The sequence below is a fragment of the Bombina bombina genome, chromosome 5 (assembly GCF_027579735.1).
Source record: "Bombina bombina isolate aBomBom1 chromosome 5, aBomBom1.pri, whole genome shotgun sequence".
NCBI classification, from domain to species: domain Eukaryota; kingdom Metazoa; phylum Chordata; class Amphibia; order Anura; family Bombinatoridae; genus Bombina; species Bombina bombina.
This window is the reverse complement of record NC_069503.1, coordinates 105,288,791-105,304,904: the sequence shown is the minus strand read 5'-3', so window position 1 is coordinate 105,304,904 and position 16,114 is coordinate 105,288,791. Positions and strand designations below refer to the sequence as shown.

The following is a 16,114-nucleotide window of genomic DNA, read 5'->3' as shown; positions in this document are numbered from 1 at the left end:
AAGCTCAGCGACCCTTTGTGCAGTAACACAGAATGGGCCGAAAACTGTCCCTTCAGGGGACTAGCAGAAAACTAATTTACTAAAATTATGAATGTGCGAAGGATGAATGTGTTAAGGTTAATGTTAGATGATTGTACATCTTTTGAGATGCAAAGGAATATAGAATAATTTTAACCCTCACAGATGGTTATTTAAAATTAAAGTAGTTTAAATTAAACACTAATACAAGCACTATGGTTAGAAAGGTGAACCAATATGGTTAAATAATTCACATTAGGATATAGAAACATAGAAACATAGATATTGACGGCAGATAAGAGCCATAGGCCCAGCAAGTCTGCCCCACCTTACCTAACAGTATAAACTTATCTAGTTCGTAGGATAGCCCTATGCTTGTCCCATGCATTTTTAAAGTCCCCCACAGTGTTTGTTGCTACTACCTCTTGAGGAAGTTTATTCCATAAATCAATCACTCTTTCTGTAAAGAAGTGCTTCCTCAGATTACTCCTGAATCTACTACCCTTTAGCTTGAGCTCATGACCCCTTGTTCTTGAATTTTCCATTTTATGTAAAATACCCACAGCCTCAGTTTTACTAAACCCTTTAATGTACTAAACCCTTTAATGTACTTTAGAAGAGAACTTGCTTATTTGCAAATTTCTTTCCAATCGACATATAAAGATATGTATGTATATATATATATATATATATATATATATATATATATATATATATATAATGCTGAAATAGTAGCAATGACCATGTATATCTGTCATGAAGTTCCAAACCATGTTTTCTTAACCATGTTTCTCATCATCTATAGTAGATGCGACGCACAACCAGCTTACGAGCTTGAAAGATAAGGTACCACCCTGTCCTCAAACTCTATCCAATTTAGGAATTAAAGGTTCATCAGGCAATTTGGCCTCTGGAACCTATGAATTCGCCAAAAACTTCCTTTAGAAGAAAGCGCAAATTCCTAAATCTAAAGTCTGGTTCCTCCGCAGCCAGAGGTTTAAAGGCAGCAGGCTCCGACCCAGAATATTCATGCTCTTAAATCTCAGAAAGAACTTCATCCTCACATAACCCTATCATTTAAATCCAATAAATTATCTCATGTACTCTGGGAAGGAGTGCAATATGTAACCTTTCGCTTGCGCTTAGCAGGGCGAGGTACAACATTAAAGGCCACAGACATCGCCATTTGAACTGCGCAGTAACGTCTGGAGAAAAAAGGCCCCCTAAAGATGGAGGATCAGCAATGCTATGGGAAAACTACATGTGTAGAGAAATGAATGTAGAGTAAGCACTTCACTGGATGACAACTCCTCAGAGGTGGATGGCTCTGTGGTATCAAACATGTCTGATATCACATTATCATGGCATATGGAACATAATTGGATTGAGAGGGCAGAACTAAGGCCTTCTCACAGGGGCGAAACTACAGGGGGTGCAGAGGTCGCAATTGCGACTGGGCCCCCAAGGGTGGGGCTATAGCTAAAAAAAAACTGGGGTTATGAGGAAGTGAGGGAGGTATTTAAACCTTTGGCTAGGGTGTCTTTGCCTTCTCCTGGTGGCCAGGTTCAGTATTTCCCAAGGAATGCAGCTGTGGACTCTTCCCATATTAAGATGGAAAATGCTTCTACTCAAAACTGAAATGCATACACTTGGATTCCAATTTTGGCTGGAATGTCCCTTTAAGGTTGTGTGAAACCACATCATCAACCACGCCCATTTGCAAAGTGTCAGGGAATCGGCTGTGCAAAAGGTAGCAACCCTACTTTCTAAATAAGTTAAAGGTTTCTTCCCTTGTGAATCGTTTCATGAGTTTTCAGATTACTCTTTTGTGTAAAACTTTTTCCACACTCTGTACATGTGAAAGGCTTTTCTCCTGTGTGAATCCTTTAAAACGGCTTTTCCCCTGTGTGAATACATTCATGAGTTTTCAGACTAATCTTTAGTGCAAAACTTTTTCCACACTCTGTACATGTGAATGGCTTTTCTCCTGTGTGAATCCTTTCATGAGTTTTCAGATTACTCTTCTGTGTAAAACTTTTTCCACACTCTGTACATGTGAAAAGCTTTTCCCCTGTGTGAATCCATACATGCTTTTTCAGATCACTCTTTTGTGTAAAACATTTTCCACACTCTGTACATATGAAAGGCTTTTCCCCTGTGTGAATTCTTTCATGAGTTTTCAGATTACTCATATGTGTAAAACTTTTTCCACACTCTGTACAAGTGAAAGATTTTTCTCCTGTGTGAATCATTACATGAGTTTTCAGATGATCCATTCGTGTAAAACGTTTTCCACACTCTGTACATGTGAAAGGCTTTTCACCTGTATGAATCATTTCATGATTTTTCAGATTACTCATATGTGTAAAACTTTTTCCACACTCTGTACAAGTGAAAGATTGTTCTCCTGTGTGAATCATTTCATGAGTTTTCAGATTATCTATTCGTGTAAAACTTTTTCCACACTCTGTACATGTGAAAAGCTTTTCCCCTGTGTGAATCCATTCATGCTTTTTCAGATGACTCTTTTGTGTAAAACTTTTTCCACACTCTGTACATGTAAAATACTTTTCTCCTGTGTGACTCTTTTTATGAGTTTTCAGATAATTCATTAGGGTAAAACATTTGCCGCACTCTGTACATGCGAACGGCTTTTCCCCTGTGTGAATCCTCTCATGCTTTTTCAGATTACTCTTTTGTGTAAAACTTTTTCCACACTCTGTACATGTGAAAAGCTTTTCCCCTGTGTGAATCCATACATGCTTTTTCAGATCACTCTTTTGTGTAAAACTTTTTCCACACTCTGTACATGTGAAAGGCTTTTCTCCTGTGTGAATCTTTTTATGACTTTTCAGACAATTCACTCGTGTAAAACATTTACCACACTCAGTACATGTGTGTGGTTTCTCACCTGTGTGAATTTTGTAGTGCTCTAGTAGATTAGACTTCAATCTAAAGCTTTTTTCGCATTCTGTAGATTTGAAAGGTTGCTCCTTTGTATGAATCATTTGGCTAGACTGTAGACTTTTCCCTTCTTTAATATGTTTTGAAAACTCAGTAAATATGTGTGGTTTATCCTCTGCGATAATCATTTCACTAGATAAGTCAGAAATGTTGTCCTCTTGTTTGATGACTAAATTACTCTCTGTACATAATGATTGCTGCCCAGTTCCTGCAAATTCACCATCTCCTTTCAATATCTGCTGTGATATTCCCAATGTTTGTGAATGGTCATTGGTGTCTAAGACTTTTGGAGCTTGCGGTATCATTCTGATGCTTCCTGTAGTGAAGGATGGATATGAACTATTCAGGTGTTTGTCTACATAAAAAGAAATGGAATAAAGAAAAATATGAATGTTTATTCATTATAATATAATCCATCTCAATAAAAAAACAGAATTTATGCTTACCTGATAAATTACTTTCTCTTACAGTGTATCCAGTCCACGGATTCATCCTTACTTGTGGGATATTCTCATTCCCTACAGGAAGTGGCAAAGAGAGCACACAGCAGAGCTGTCCATTTAGCGCCCCCTCAGGCTCCGCCCCCCCAGTCATTCGACCGACCGTTAGGAGAAAAAGGAGAAACCATAGGGTGCAGTGGTGACTGTAATTTTAAAAAGATAAATTTGAACCTGACTTAATTGCCAGGGCGGGCTGTGGACTGGATACACCGTAAGAGAAAGTAATTTATCAGGTAAGCATAAATTCTGTTTTCTCTTACTTGGTGTATCCAGTCCACGGATTCATCCTTCCTTGTGGGATACCAATACCAAAGCTTTAGGACACGGATGAAGGGAGGGAACAAGTCAGGTAACCTAAACGGAAGGCACCACTGCTTGCAAAACCTTTCTCCCAAAAATAGCCTCCGAAGAAGCAAAAGTATCGAATTTGTAAAATTTGGCAAAAGTATGCAGTGAAGACCAAGTCGCTGCCTTACAAATCTGTTCAACAGAAGCCTCATTCTTGAAGGCCCATGTGGAAGCCACAGCTCTGGTGGAATGAGCTGTATTGTCCAGCAGTCTCATAAGCCAATCGGATGATGCTTTTCAGCCAAAAGGAAAGAGAGGTAGCAGTCGCTTTCTGACCTCTCCTCTTACCAGAATAGACAACAAACAAGGATGATGTTTGTCTGAAATCTTTAGTTGCTTGTAAATAGAATTTCAAAGTACGAACTACATCAAGATTGTGCAAAAGTCGTTCCTTCTTAGAAACTGGATTAGGACACAGAGAAGGAACAATTATTTCCTGGTTAATATTCTTATTAGAAACAACTTTCGGAAGAAAACCAGGCTTAGTACGCAAAACAACCTTATCTGCATGAAAACACCAGATAAGGTGAATCACACTGCAAAGCAGACAATTCTGAAACTCTCTGAGCAGAAGAGATAGCTACCAAAAACAAAACCTTCCAAGATAATAACTTAATATCTATGGAATGTAAAGGTTCAAACGGAACCCCTTGAAGAACTGAAAGAACTAAATTTAGACTCCATGGAGGAGCCACAGGTTTATAGACAGGTTTGATTCTAACTAAAGCCTGTGCAAACTCCTGAACATCTGGTACTGCTGCCAACCATAGACAGAGCAGATATCTGTCCCTTTAAGGAACTAGCTGACAAACCTTTCTCCAATCCTTCTTGGAGAAAAGACAAAATCCTGGGAATCCTAACTTTACTCCACGAGTAACCCTTGGATTCGCACCAACAAAGATATTTCCGCCATATCTTATGGTAAATTTTCCTGGTGACAGGCTTTCTAGCCTGGATCAGAGTATCAATAACTGATTCAGAGAACCCATGCTTAGCTAAAATTAAGCGTTCAATCTCCAAGCAGTCAGTTGCAGAGAAACTAGATTTGGATGCTTGAAAGGACCCTGAATTAGAAGATCCTGCCTCAATGGCAGCTTCCATGGTGCAACTGATGACATGTCCACTAGGTCTGCATACCAAGTCCTGTGTGGCCACGCAGGCGCTATCAAGATTACAGAAGCCTTCTCCTGTTTGATTCTGGCTACCAGCCGAGGGAGAAGGGGAAACGGTGGAAAGACATAAGCTAGACTGAAGGACCAAGGCGCTACTAGAGCATCTATCAATGCTGCCTTGGGGTCCCTGGACCTGGATCCGTAAAGAGGAAGTTTGGTGTTCTGACGGGACACCATCAGATCCAATTCCGGAATGCCCCATAGCTGGGTCAGCTGAGCAAAAACCTCCGGGTGGAGTTCCCACTCCCCTGGGTGAAAAGTCCGACGACTCAGAAAATCCGCCTCCCAGTTGTCTACTCCTGGGATGTGAATTGCTGAAAGATGGCAGGAGTGATCCTCCGCCCATTTGATGATCTTGGTTACTTCCTTCATCGCTAGGGAACTCTTTGTTCCTCCCTGATGATTGATGTACGCTACAGTCGTGATGTTGTCCGACTGAAATCTGATGAATTTGGCCGCCGCTAGTTGAGGCCATGCCTGAAGCGTGTTGAATATCGCTCTCAGTTCTAAAATGTTTATCGGGAGAAGAGATTCTTCCCGAGACCATAGGCCCTGAGCTTTTAGGGAGTCCCAGACCGCACCCCAGCCTAACAGACTGGCATCGGTCGTGACAATAATCCACTCCGGTCTGCGGAATCACATTCCCTGAGACAGGTGATCCTGAGACAACCACCAAAGAAGAGAATCCCTGGTTTTCTGGTCCAGTTGTATTTGAGGAGACAAATCTGCATAATCCCCATTCCACTGTTTGAGCATGCACAGTTACAATGGTCTGAGATGAATTCGGGCAAAAGGGACCACGTCCATTTCCGCGACCATTAATCCGATTACCTCCATGCACTGAGCTACAGAAGGCCGAGGAATGGAATGAAGAACTTGGCAAGTTGTTAAAAGCTTCAACTTCCTGACCTCCGTCAGAAATATCTTAATTTCTACAGAGCCTATTAATGTTCCCAGGAAGGGAACCCTTGTGAGCGGGGACAGAGAACTTTTTTCAACGTTCACCTTCCACCCGTGAGACCTTAGAAAGGCCAGCACAATGTCCGTATGAGCCTTGGCTCTGTGAAAAGACGACGCCTGTATCAAGATGTCATCTAGGTAAGGTGCTACTGCAATGCCCCGCGGTCTTAGTACCGCTAGGAGGGACCCTAGCGCCTTTGTAAAAATTCTTGGAGCAGTGGCCAACCCGAAAGGAAGGGCCACGAACTGGTAATGCTTGTCCAGAAAAGCGAACCTTAGGAACTGATGGTGATCTTTGTGGATGGGAATATGTAGATACGCATCCTTTAGATCCACGGTAGTCATATATTGACCTTCCTGGATCATCGGCAAAATTGTCCGAATGGTTTCTATTTTGAATGATGGAACCCTGAGGAATTTGTTTAGAATCTTTAAATCCAGGATTGGCCTGAAAGTTCCTTCTTTTTTGGGAACTACAAACAGGTTTGAGTAAAACTGGAACTGGGTGAATCACTCCCATCTTTAGTAGATCTTCTACACAGCGTTAGAACGCCTGTTTCTTTGTCTGGTCTGAAGACAAGCGAGAAATGTGGAACCTTCCCCTTGGAGGAGAGTCCTTGAATTCTAGAAGATACCCCTGGGCAACAATTTCTAATGCCCAAGGATCTGGAACATCTCTTGCCCAAGCCAGAGCAAAGAGAGAAAGTCTGCCCCCTACTAGATCCGGTCCCGGATCGGGGGCTACCCTTCATGCTGTCTTGGAAGCAGTCGCAGGCTTCTTGGCCTGTTTACCCTTATTCCAGCCCTGCAAGGGTTTCCAGGTTGCTTTGGGCTGTGAGGCGTTACCCTCTTGCTTTGTGGCAGCAGAGGTTGAAGCAGGTCCGCTCCTGAAGTTGCGAAAGGAGCGAAAATTAGCCTTGTTTTTGGCCTTAAACGGTCTATCCTGCAGAAGGGCATGGCCTTTTCCCCCAGTGATATCCGTGATGATTTCCTTCAACTCGGGACCGAAAAGGGTCTTTCCCTTGAAAGGAATGTTTAGTAACTTTGTTTTGGACGACACGTCAGCTGACCAAGATTTGAGCCAAAGCGCTCTTCGCGCCATAATGGCAAAACCAGAATTTTTCGCCACTAACTTAGCTAATTGGAAAGCGGCATCTGTGATAAAAGAATTAGTCAGCTTTAGAGCATGAATTCTATCCATGACTTCGTCATATGAAGTCTCCCTCTGGAGCGACTCCTCCAGCGCCTCAAACCAAAAAGCCGCTGCAGTAGTTACAGGAATAATGTAGGCAATTGGTTGAAGAAGGAGACCTTGCTGAACAAACATTTTCTTCAGTAAACCTTCCAATTTTTTATCCATAGGATCTTTGAAAGCACAACTGTCTTCTTTTGGAATGGTTGTGCGCTTGGCTAGTGTTGAAACAGCTCCCTCTACCTTAGGGACCGTAAGCCACGCGTCCCGCCCGGGGTCATTTATGGGGAACATTTTCTTAAAGATGGGGGGGGGGACAAAGGGTACACCTGGTCTCTCCCACTCCCTAGTCACAATATCCGCCACCCTCTTAGGGATCGGAAACGCATCAGTGTATACAGGGACTTCTAAAAACCTGTCCATTTTACACAATTTTTCTGGGACCACCATGGGGTCACAATCATCCAGCGTAGCTAAAACCTCCTTAAGCAGTACACGGAGGTGTTCCAGCTTAAATTTAAATGCTAAGGAATCTGATTCTGCCCGCTGAGAAATTTTCCCTGTGTCAGAAATTTCTCCCTCGGACAGCCCATCCCTCACTGCTACTTCAGAGTGTTGTGAGGGTACAACAGATAAATCATCCAAAGCTTCTGATTGCTCGTCCTCTGTTCTTAAAACTGAGCTATCACGCTTTTTAGGAAAAACTGGCAGTTTGGATAGAAATGTTGCAAGGGAATTATCCATGACTGCTGCCAATTGTTGTAATGTAATAGGGCCCAATGCGCTAGAGGTACTAGGCAGCGCTTGCGCGGGCGTAACTGGTGTCGACACATGGGGAGAGGAAGGAGGACTATCCTCATTACCTTCCGTCAAAGAATCATCTTGGGCTACATTTTTAAGTGTCACTGAATGGTCTTTAAAATGTTTAGATACCTTAGCACACTTTAAACACAAATGTAAAGGGTGTACCGCCATGGCTATTAAACACATAGAACAGGGTCTATCAGTAGGCTCAGACATGTTAAACAGACTTAGACAGCACTCAAATACAGTAAAATACAATTTTTGAAAAAACGGTACTGTGCCTTTAAATAATAAAAAGCGCACACTTTTTTACTGCAACTCAAAAAAACATCCAATCTTTATGAAATTTTCACCATATGATCCTAATGCTCTGAAATGATTGCACAGTAACTTTCAAGATAATTAACCCCTTATTGCCCAAACCGGAGCAAATTAAAGCAGGCCACCGGTTTAACAAACTACAGCACCATGCCACAGTCTCTGCTGTGGCCCTACCTTCCTTGGGGATTAGTTTTAGATGAAAATAAGCCTCCCTGGAGTCCTCCAGCAATCTCTGGACTCTACATGTGAAGCTGCATGAAGCTGTCTTGCAAAAGAACTGCGCAACTGAGGTGCGAAAATTAGGCCCCCTCCCTCATCACTCCGGAGTTGTGGGGCCTTCCCAAGCCTAAATAGGTGTCTACAAATATGCCAGGCGGAATAAACCCCAAAAAAGTGTTTCCAAATGTAATAAACACTTGTACCAATATCAGATTATGTAATAAAATAATTGATTTCCCCATAACAGTGTCCACCAGCGTTTTAAGCCCTTTTCACTAAGCCATCCTTCTATACTAAGTCTCAGAATATGGCTTACCTTCCCCACATGGGGATTCCTGTCAGTCTTCTAGCATTACCAGGTCTTGACTAGAAAAAAAGTGACTGAGCATACCTTATAGCAGTTAAGCCTGCAAACTGTTCCCCCCAACTGAAGTTATCCGGTACTCAACAGTCCTGTGTGGGAACAGCAGTGGATTTTAGTTACAACATGCTAAAATCTTTTTCCTCTCAGCAGAAATCTTCATCACTTTCTGCCACAGAGTAAATAGTACAAACCGGAACTATTTTAAAATAACAAACTCTTGATTGAAGAAATAAAAACTACAAATCTAACACCACATTCACTTTACCCTCCCGTGGAGATGCTACTTGTTAGAGCGGCAAAGAGAATGACTGGGTGGCGGAGCCTGAGGGGGAGCTATATGGACAGCTCTGCTGTGTGCTCTCTTTGCCACTTCCTGTAGGGAATGAGAATATCCCACACGTAAGGATGAATCCGTGGACTGGATACACCAAGTAAGAGAAAAAAACATTTTTTACACTCAAACATTTTTTCCTTTTTGTATTTTTTAATTTATTTACCTGTAATTACAAATTTAAAAAAGGATGACATAGAATGTAAACATTACTACACCAAAGTAACCTAAATTACTGATGAAAACAAGTTATAGTGTTTCATTAAACAAGGTGCATGTGGATAATGTTCTCAGCCAGGGAACAGGTACATCTGTATTCTGGGCAAGAAAGGTGGCATCCACCATCCTCATTTAACATTGCACAAGCAACTGCAAATACAGCCCTGCCCGGCTCATGCTCAACCAGTTGGGTGAGAACATGATGTCTTAATTATCACAGAATAATCATCAGTGTGAGATGTTTTGAGAGGGTAAGAAGCAATGATCTTATGATAATCTTTAGCTTATAGGTGTGGTTGTTTGATTTATATAAACAGCCAAAAACTTTATTAGTTTAATAATAACAGTCACTGTAAAATTAAACACACAAATCAGTGGTGGTTCTGGGGTGGGGAACACTGGGGGAGTTGTGGGTGTTCCACACATGAGAACAAGGAAGGTATAAGTGTAGTTAAGGGTGCTCCATGAGCGAGGTCAGGGCAGGGGAAGGTGGAGTTGAAGGTGTTCTGAGTAATGAACCAGGTCTGGGGGTGAGGTTAAGCAGTTGTTGGACATGTTCTGTCTAAAAGAACAGAGGGGGGAGTAGTATTGTTTACCCTCATCCTCAGCCCAATGGGGGTTGCTCCTTCTTTATAACTGTCACTGACACAAATGTTCTTAAAGATGCAGATATAAATATAATAGTTTATATTTGTTTAATTAGCTATCTATTCTATTTTCCCAGTAATTAAACTCAGCATAATATCTATTTTACTCACCTAACACATATGAGTTCATGTTGATAACAGGCTCCAATGTCTGTGCCCAGGAAGAAGGTTCCCTTATTCACTCCAGTTACATCAATACCTGATATCTCTCAGTGCTCTGGCCGTGTCTGTAAAAAGTATATTAAATGGTTTAGACGGATAATAATAAATAATGGTTCTGATTAACTGTACGTATGGTATAATTAAAGGCACACATAACAGTTCATGTGATACAGATCAGCTGATTAGGTTATTACATATGTGATGTTGATTCACCACAAGCATTTAGTACAGTTATCTCTGTGGGTGTTATAATTGCCCCTTAAATATGAATCTTCCCAGATCTATACAACATAATGGTTGAAAATCTATTTAAGTGGGGCCATATCACAAATTAACAAATATATTATAATCATTGTTTTCTATAATTTATATGAAAAAATATTTTCTCATGAAAGAAATGTTAAAAATCATTTGTTTAAATATAAGTTAAATGAAATATTGCAGTATTGGTATTGTATTTCCTACTGATTCTCACTGTCAGACATTTTGTCATGATCTCCACCCCCAGTCCTTTAACTTCTCTTGGTCAATACTGAGTTGTCTTAAATCACACTGCAAGGGGTTGTGGGAGAGATGGGCACTAAAATGTTCATTTCAATTTTTTTCTTTGATAGAGTTAAGAAAAGAAAGAATTTGTGTTTAAATAGTGATAATATAATAAGATATGTTAGTTTGGCGAATTCAGTCCATTTAAAAAGGACCATAAAATATAGAATTACAAAACCACAGATGCATAATAAAAATACAATGCAATAAAACTTACTATGAAATTTAAAAGAGCAATAGATTGTTTTCTGATAAATGCAGTTCTGCACCTGTACCATGTGACAATAATCAGCCAATAATAGACTCATATTTTTATATAACATGAACTCCTGCATATGCTAAGTAGGAGCCGCTGCCTCAGGTCATTTAAAAGGCTGTGTACAATTTAATAATGAAAATAAATTACAAACAGCAAACAGTTATTTTACATAAAAACTAAAGCTAAAGGTGAAATTTCCCATATACATTACACTATTTTATACACCGGTAAAACAAGTCATTAGAAACACATTAAAGGGACAGCAAAGTCACAATTACACTTTTATGATTCAAATTTAAACAACTCTACAATTTCCTTCTATTATCAAATCTGCTTTATTCCCTTGGGGACCTTTGTGACAAAGCATATAATGCCCTATGGTGCGCTAGCTGCTGATTATTGGCAACTACAAGCCTCTTGTCATTGGCTCACCTTATGTGCTCAGTTAGCTCCCAGTAGTGCATTGCAACTGCTTCAATAAAGAATTCCTAGAGAATAAAGAAAATAAAATAGAAGTTAGTTGGAAAGTTGTTGAAAATTATATGTTCTATTTAAATGATTCCCAGAGGACTGAGAATGCATAAATTTCCCACTTTCCAGGTTGATGACCCTGACTTTTTGCAAGAATGGAACGACATTTTAAGTGACTGTTCTAAGAGACTCATGCAATTAATCATAAAATTTAAACAATGTCAATTGATTAAAATCAGGGAAGAATTGAATAAGATACAGGTGCAGTTAAATGAATTTTTAGAGCACCCCAAATATAAAGATTTTGACAAATTGTTAGGTGAAACTATTGTCAAGTTTAGAGGTGAAATTGATAACTTCAAACTAAGGAAATTTGTGAGGGATAATAATGATTATATCAGTAATAGGGATGCACCGAAATGAAAATTCTGGACCGAAACAGATACCGAAAATTCAGGATGCCCCTGGCCGAAAACCGAAACGAAACCGAAATAGTTTTTTTTCTTTTTTAACTACAGTGTGTGTGTAGCTGAGAGAGCATGTAGGCGGGAAAGCTCCAACAAATGGGCGTGATCTGCAGTGAAACTGGTTGAGCTCTACAAGGGAGAGCGTGGTTATAGCCAGACAACAATACGAGGTGGACATGTGTTTTGTTTTTGGGTGTAGTTATCCGTGTGATGGGCATGGCTGCACCTGATCGTCTCTCTTCGTATCTCCACCTAGTTCGGGTCTCACACTGACCCGTCAAATTATATGTCTGGAGCCCCAAATGGAGTCTGCCTGTCACCTATAACCAGGACCACCGGACTTAGCTATGACCTTACGTGCAAGGTGGTTATAGAAAGTTACTGTGCTTTTTTGTATACACTGTCTGGTGGGTGCTAATTTGTACTAACTGTGTGCAAGCTTGGGACTTATGCATATTTAGTGTGCATTCATATTTGCCTCAGGCGAATAGAATGTTTACGCACAAGAGGCTTATGTATGAGCACTGTATATAAGGCTTATACATGTTCACTGTGTGTGCTTATGGCTGTGTCTGATTATATCAAGTGTTTATAAACATATCCTCCTTTGAATACTGTATTCAGAACTTTGGTTTCCTTCTAAAAAAAAAAAAGGGCACTGCTGGTTTCAAATATCATCATGTCATGGTACTTATGTGTGTGCTCTGTGTATAATGCCAGTGCTGTGCTGCTCACCTTATGCTAAGGATAGGCATGTAACTCAATAGAACAGGGAAGGGCTGTATATTTTTAGCCATTTTGGTCCTCTTTGGGCCGAAATTGGAGTTGCACATTTTCGGCGGCCCAAATTTTGGTGCATCGCTAGTATTTTTTTATTTAGTTCTGTGTAACAGAATTAGATTTAACCGTTTTTTGTTTTTTTCTACCAATTATCAAAATAAAGTATAGTCCTATAAAAGTATTATTATATGCAAAACAGTAAGTCAAGTAATGAACTCAAACAGCAGTTCAGGGCTGGCATCAATTTTTAAATATGCTACACAATAATTTTACCGAAAATAAAAGGCATAAAAACCGAAATAACCAAAAATGCCATTTTCGGCCGAAACTTTCTGCGGCCGAAATTTCGGTGCATCCCTAATCAGTAACAAAGTTTATACCTGGCAGATTAAATCTGGATCTAGGACAAACAGGCCCAAGTTCAGGAGGAATAGGAGTACCCCTAAAATGGGATCAGGAGGGGAAGGTAAAAGAGTGACCTTTTCAGATAAAGACAGTACAGATGAGGATAATGAATACAAGTCAGATGAATATGGTGCAGGTGATTCTAGTGGGAACTCAGGTGATGAAGTGCAGGCATCAGTACCTAAGAGTGCCTTAAAGAGGACAGAGTCAGCACATGGTTTAGGCCAGAACAAGGCTGGTAATGATGGTAGGGTACATAGTACTAGGAAAAATAACAAAAATGTGAATGAGAGACAACAGGAGTTCCTCAGTGATAGTGAGGGGGACGTCAGACCATCAACATTCATACCCCAGACCATGGAGAATAGCCAGCAACAGGTTTTTCGGTTAGATCCGAAAGGAATAGAAGGAGGCGGAGACATAGATCGAGGAAAGGGAAGGGCCAGGGCACAGCCAAAAAGAAATGCACGCAACAAATACAAAATATGACTGTCATTAATTTATCTGAAATTGTATTAACAGACCCACAGATTGAAGTACTCAGCCTGGGCTTGGGCTTTGTTCCAACCAATAAATTTGATTTATTTGAAACTATTGTTGACATAAATAGACTGGTTAGGGACTTGACCCTAAAAAAATTATTTTGGGGATCTAGTAACCAAGAGGAAGGTGTGGAAAATCAAACTAGTAATGACTCACAGGTAACTAATGAGGCTCTCCCTAATATAACTGACATCATAGATTTCAAAGAAGGGATTGATTATTTCACCTTACATGAGTTAGGAGCTTCCAGTTCCCACTCAGAGTTCCCTGTTAAGAGGGAACATATAGGGTTTAGGCCCCAATCTATCTTTTACCCCACCAGAACCAGAGGACCCTTTATTGAAGCCTTCCATCGCAGGGTTGAGGAGGATCTGGTTAAACTCTCAGAACAGAGTAATAAGATAACACATAACCTGAGCCCAACCCAGAGATTGGCATTGGAACAGCTAGGGAAGACTGAAGATATAGTCATCAAACAAGCGGACAAGGGGGGCTGCATAGTGGTGATGGGGAGAGATAAATATGTTGAAGAGGCCTTGAGGCAGTTGACAGACACCCTGGTTTATAAAGAACTTAGCTTTAACCCAACGGAAAGATTTGGGATTGAATTGAGACATCTTTTGGATGATGGCTTGATGAGGGGGCATATTGACCAAGAGACATTTGATTATTTGATGGTGCTTAAACCTGTTATCCCTATTTTTCATCACCTCCCCAAGGTCCATAAGACCTTGGAGGAGGTGAAGGGTAGACCAATTGTCTCAGGCATAGGGTCACTTTTTGAAAGACTTTCAGGTTGGATTGAGTCCCTTTTGCAACCAGTCATTCACTTCTTGCCATCTTATCTGAAAGATACCACGCATCTCATAAAAGCAATGGATAGTGTCGTATGGGAGAAAAATTGTACATGGTTAACAGTTTATGTGGTTGGCCTCTATTCGGCCATTCCCCATGAATTCGGCATTGAAGCCGTGAGGTATATGCTGCAGAATTTTAGCAATTACCATGAGGATTTAATCGAATTTATAGTTGAGGCCCTCACCTTTCTCCTGACACATAATTATTTTAAGTTTGAGCATACTTTTTATCTCCAAAGACGTGGGACAGCGATGGGAGCTAAATTTGCCCCATCATATGCCAACCTATTTATGGGTTGGTGGGAACTGTCCCACGTCTTTGGAGATAATAACCCATTCAGAGATAGGATTAGATCCTATAAACGTTTTATAGATGATCTCCTTTTTATCTGGGTGGGGGAGATTGCTGAGATGCAAGACTTTTTGACTTATCTCAATTCTAACAGAGTGGGTTTGGAATTCACTGCCCAAACAGGGACAAGTACAATACCATATCTTGATGTGGTACTTAGGGGGGATCCTTTAAATGGTAAGGTCTCTACATCCCTATATCGTAAGCCTATTACCTCAAACTCCTTGCTTCACGCTAGGAGTAATCATCCCCGTCACACGGGGTTTGGGGTGGCCAAGGGGCAGTTCATGAGACTTAAACGGAACTGCTCCTTGGAAGAAGACTTTGTAAAGGAGAGTGAGACACTAAGTTGTCTCCTCTCAGAGAGAGGTTACTCACGCAAAGTCATCAATAGAGCCCACTTGGAGGTAACTAGGATGAGTAGAAGTGAGATACTAAGGGGGAACACCAGGAAAAGGAATGGTTATGATTTAACTAGACCAACTCTGGTTACCACTTATAGCCCGCAATTTAAGGACATCACCAGTATTGTCAGCAAACATCTACCTATACTGACAGCTGAGGACAGCTTAAGGGACTATGTGTCCAAAGGGTGCAATTTTGTCTCTAAGAGAGCATGCACAATTGGTAAGTTAGTGGCACCAAGTGTACTAAGGGATAAAGAGAGGGCCAGCAGTAGTTGGCTAAGTGTGAAAGGGCATTTTAAATGCCACTTCTCTAAATGTATAGCCTGTAAGTACAGCAGAGTGACATCCACTTTCCAATCAGCAACTACTAATAGGATTTTCAATTTGTCAAATTGTACAAATTGTAGAACCCCTTTTGTAGTATACTTGGTAGATTGCTCCCAGTGTAACGGACAGTACATAGGGTGCACCACAAGGGAGGTGCGCTCCAGGATCAGAGAGCATCTAAATGATATCTCTCATGATAAAGACAGCTCAGGCCTCTCACAACACTTTATCTCTGTGCATGGGGGCGATGTTACGTCGCTCTCATGGCAGGTTATAGAATGTGTACGAACACCACCTAGAGGGGGGGACAGAGCAGCACGCCTAATGCTGCGTGAAGCCTTTTGGATCTTCAAAATGAAGACAAGAAGGCCACAGGGCTTCAATATAGAGGGGGATATAATAAATTTCTGGAAGAGATAGTAGTTTTCCCTATTCCTTTATCAAAATTATAGGGTCCCCTATTTGATCAGTACAGTAGT

At 40.8% G+C, this 16,114-nt stretch overlaps 1 protein-coding gene across 1 annotated transcript; it reads right to left on the bottom strand.

Moving 5' to 3' along the window:
- Window positions 1-709: 709 nt before the first annotated feature.
- LOC128660013 (gastrula zinc finger protein XlCGF26.1-like) lies at window positions 710-11,518 on the bottom strand. Its single transcript, XM_053713615.1, has 3 exons — window positions 11,459-11,518; window positions 10,171-10,286; window positions 710-3,337 (listed from the first exon to the last, which is right to left on the bottom strand). Exons 2-3 carry the CDS (start codon window positions 10,187-10,189, stop codon window positions 1,905-1,907), a joined length of 1,452 nt encoding a protein of 483 aa, XP_053569590.1. The 5' UTR covers window positions 10,190-10,286; window positions 11,459-11,518; the 3' UTR covers window positions 710-1,904.
- Window positions 11,519-16,114: the final 4,596 nt, after the last annotated feature.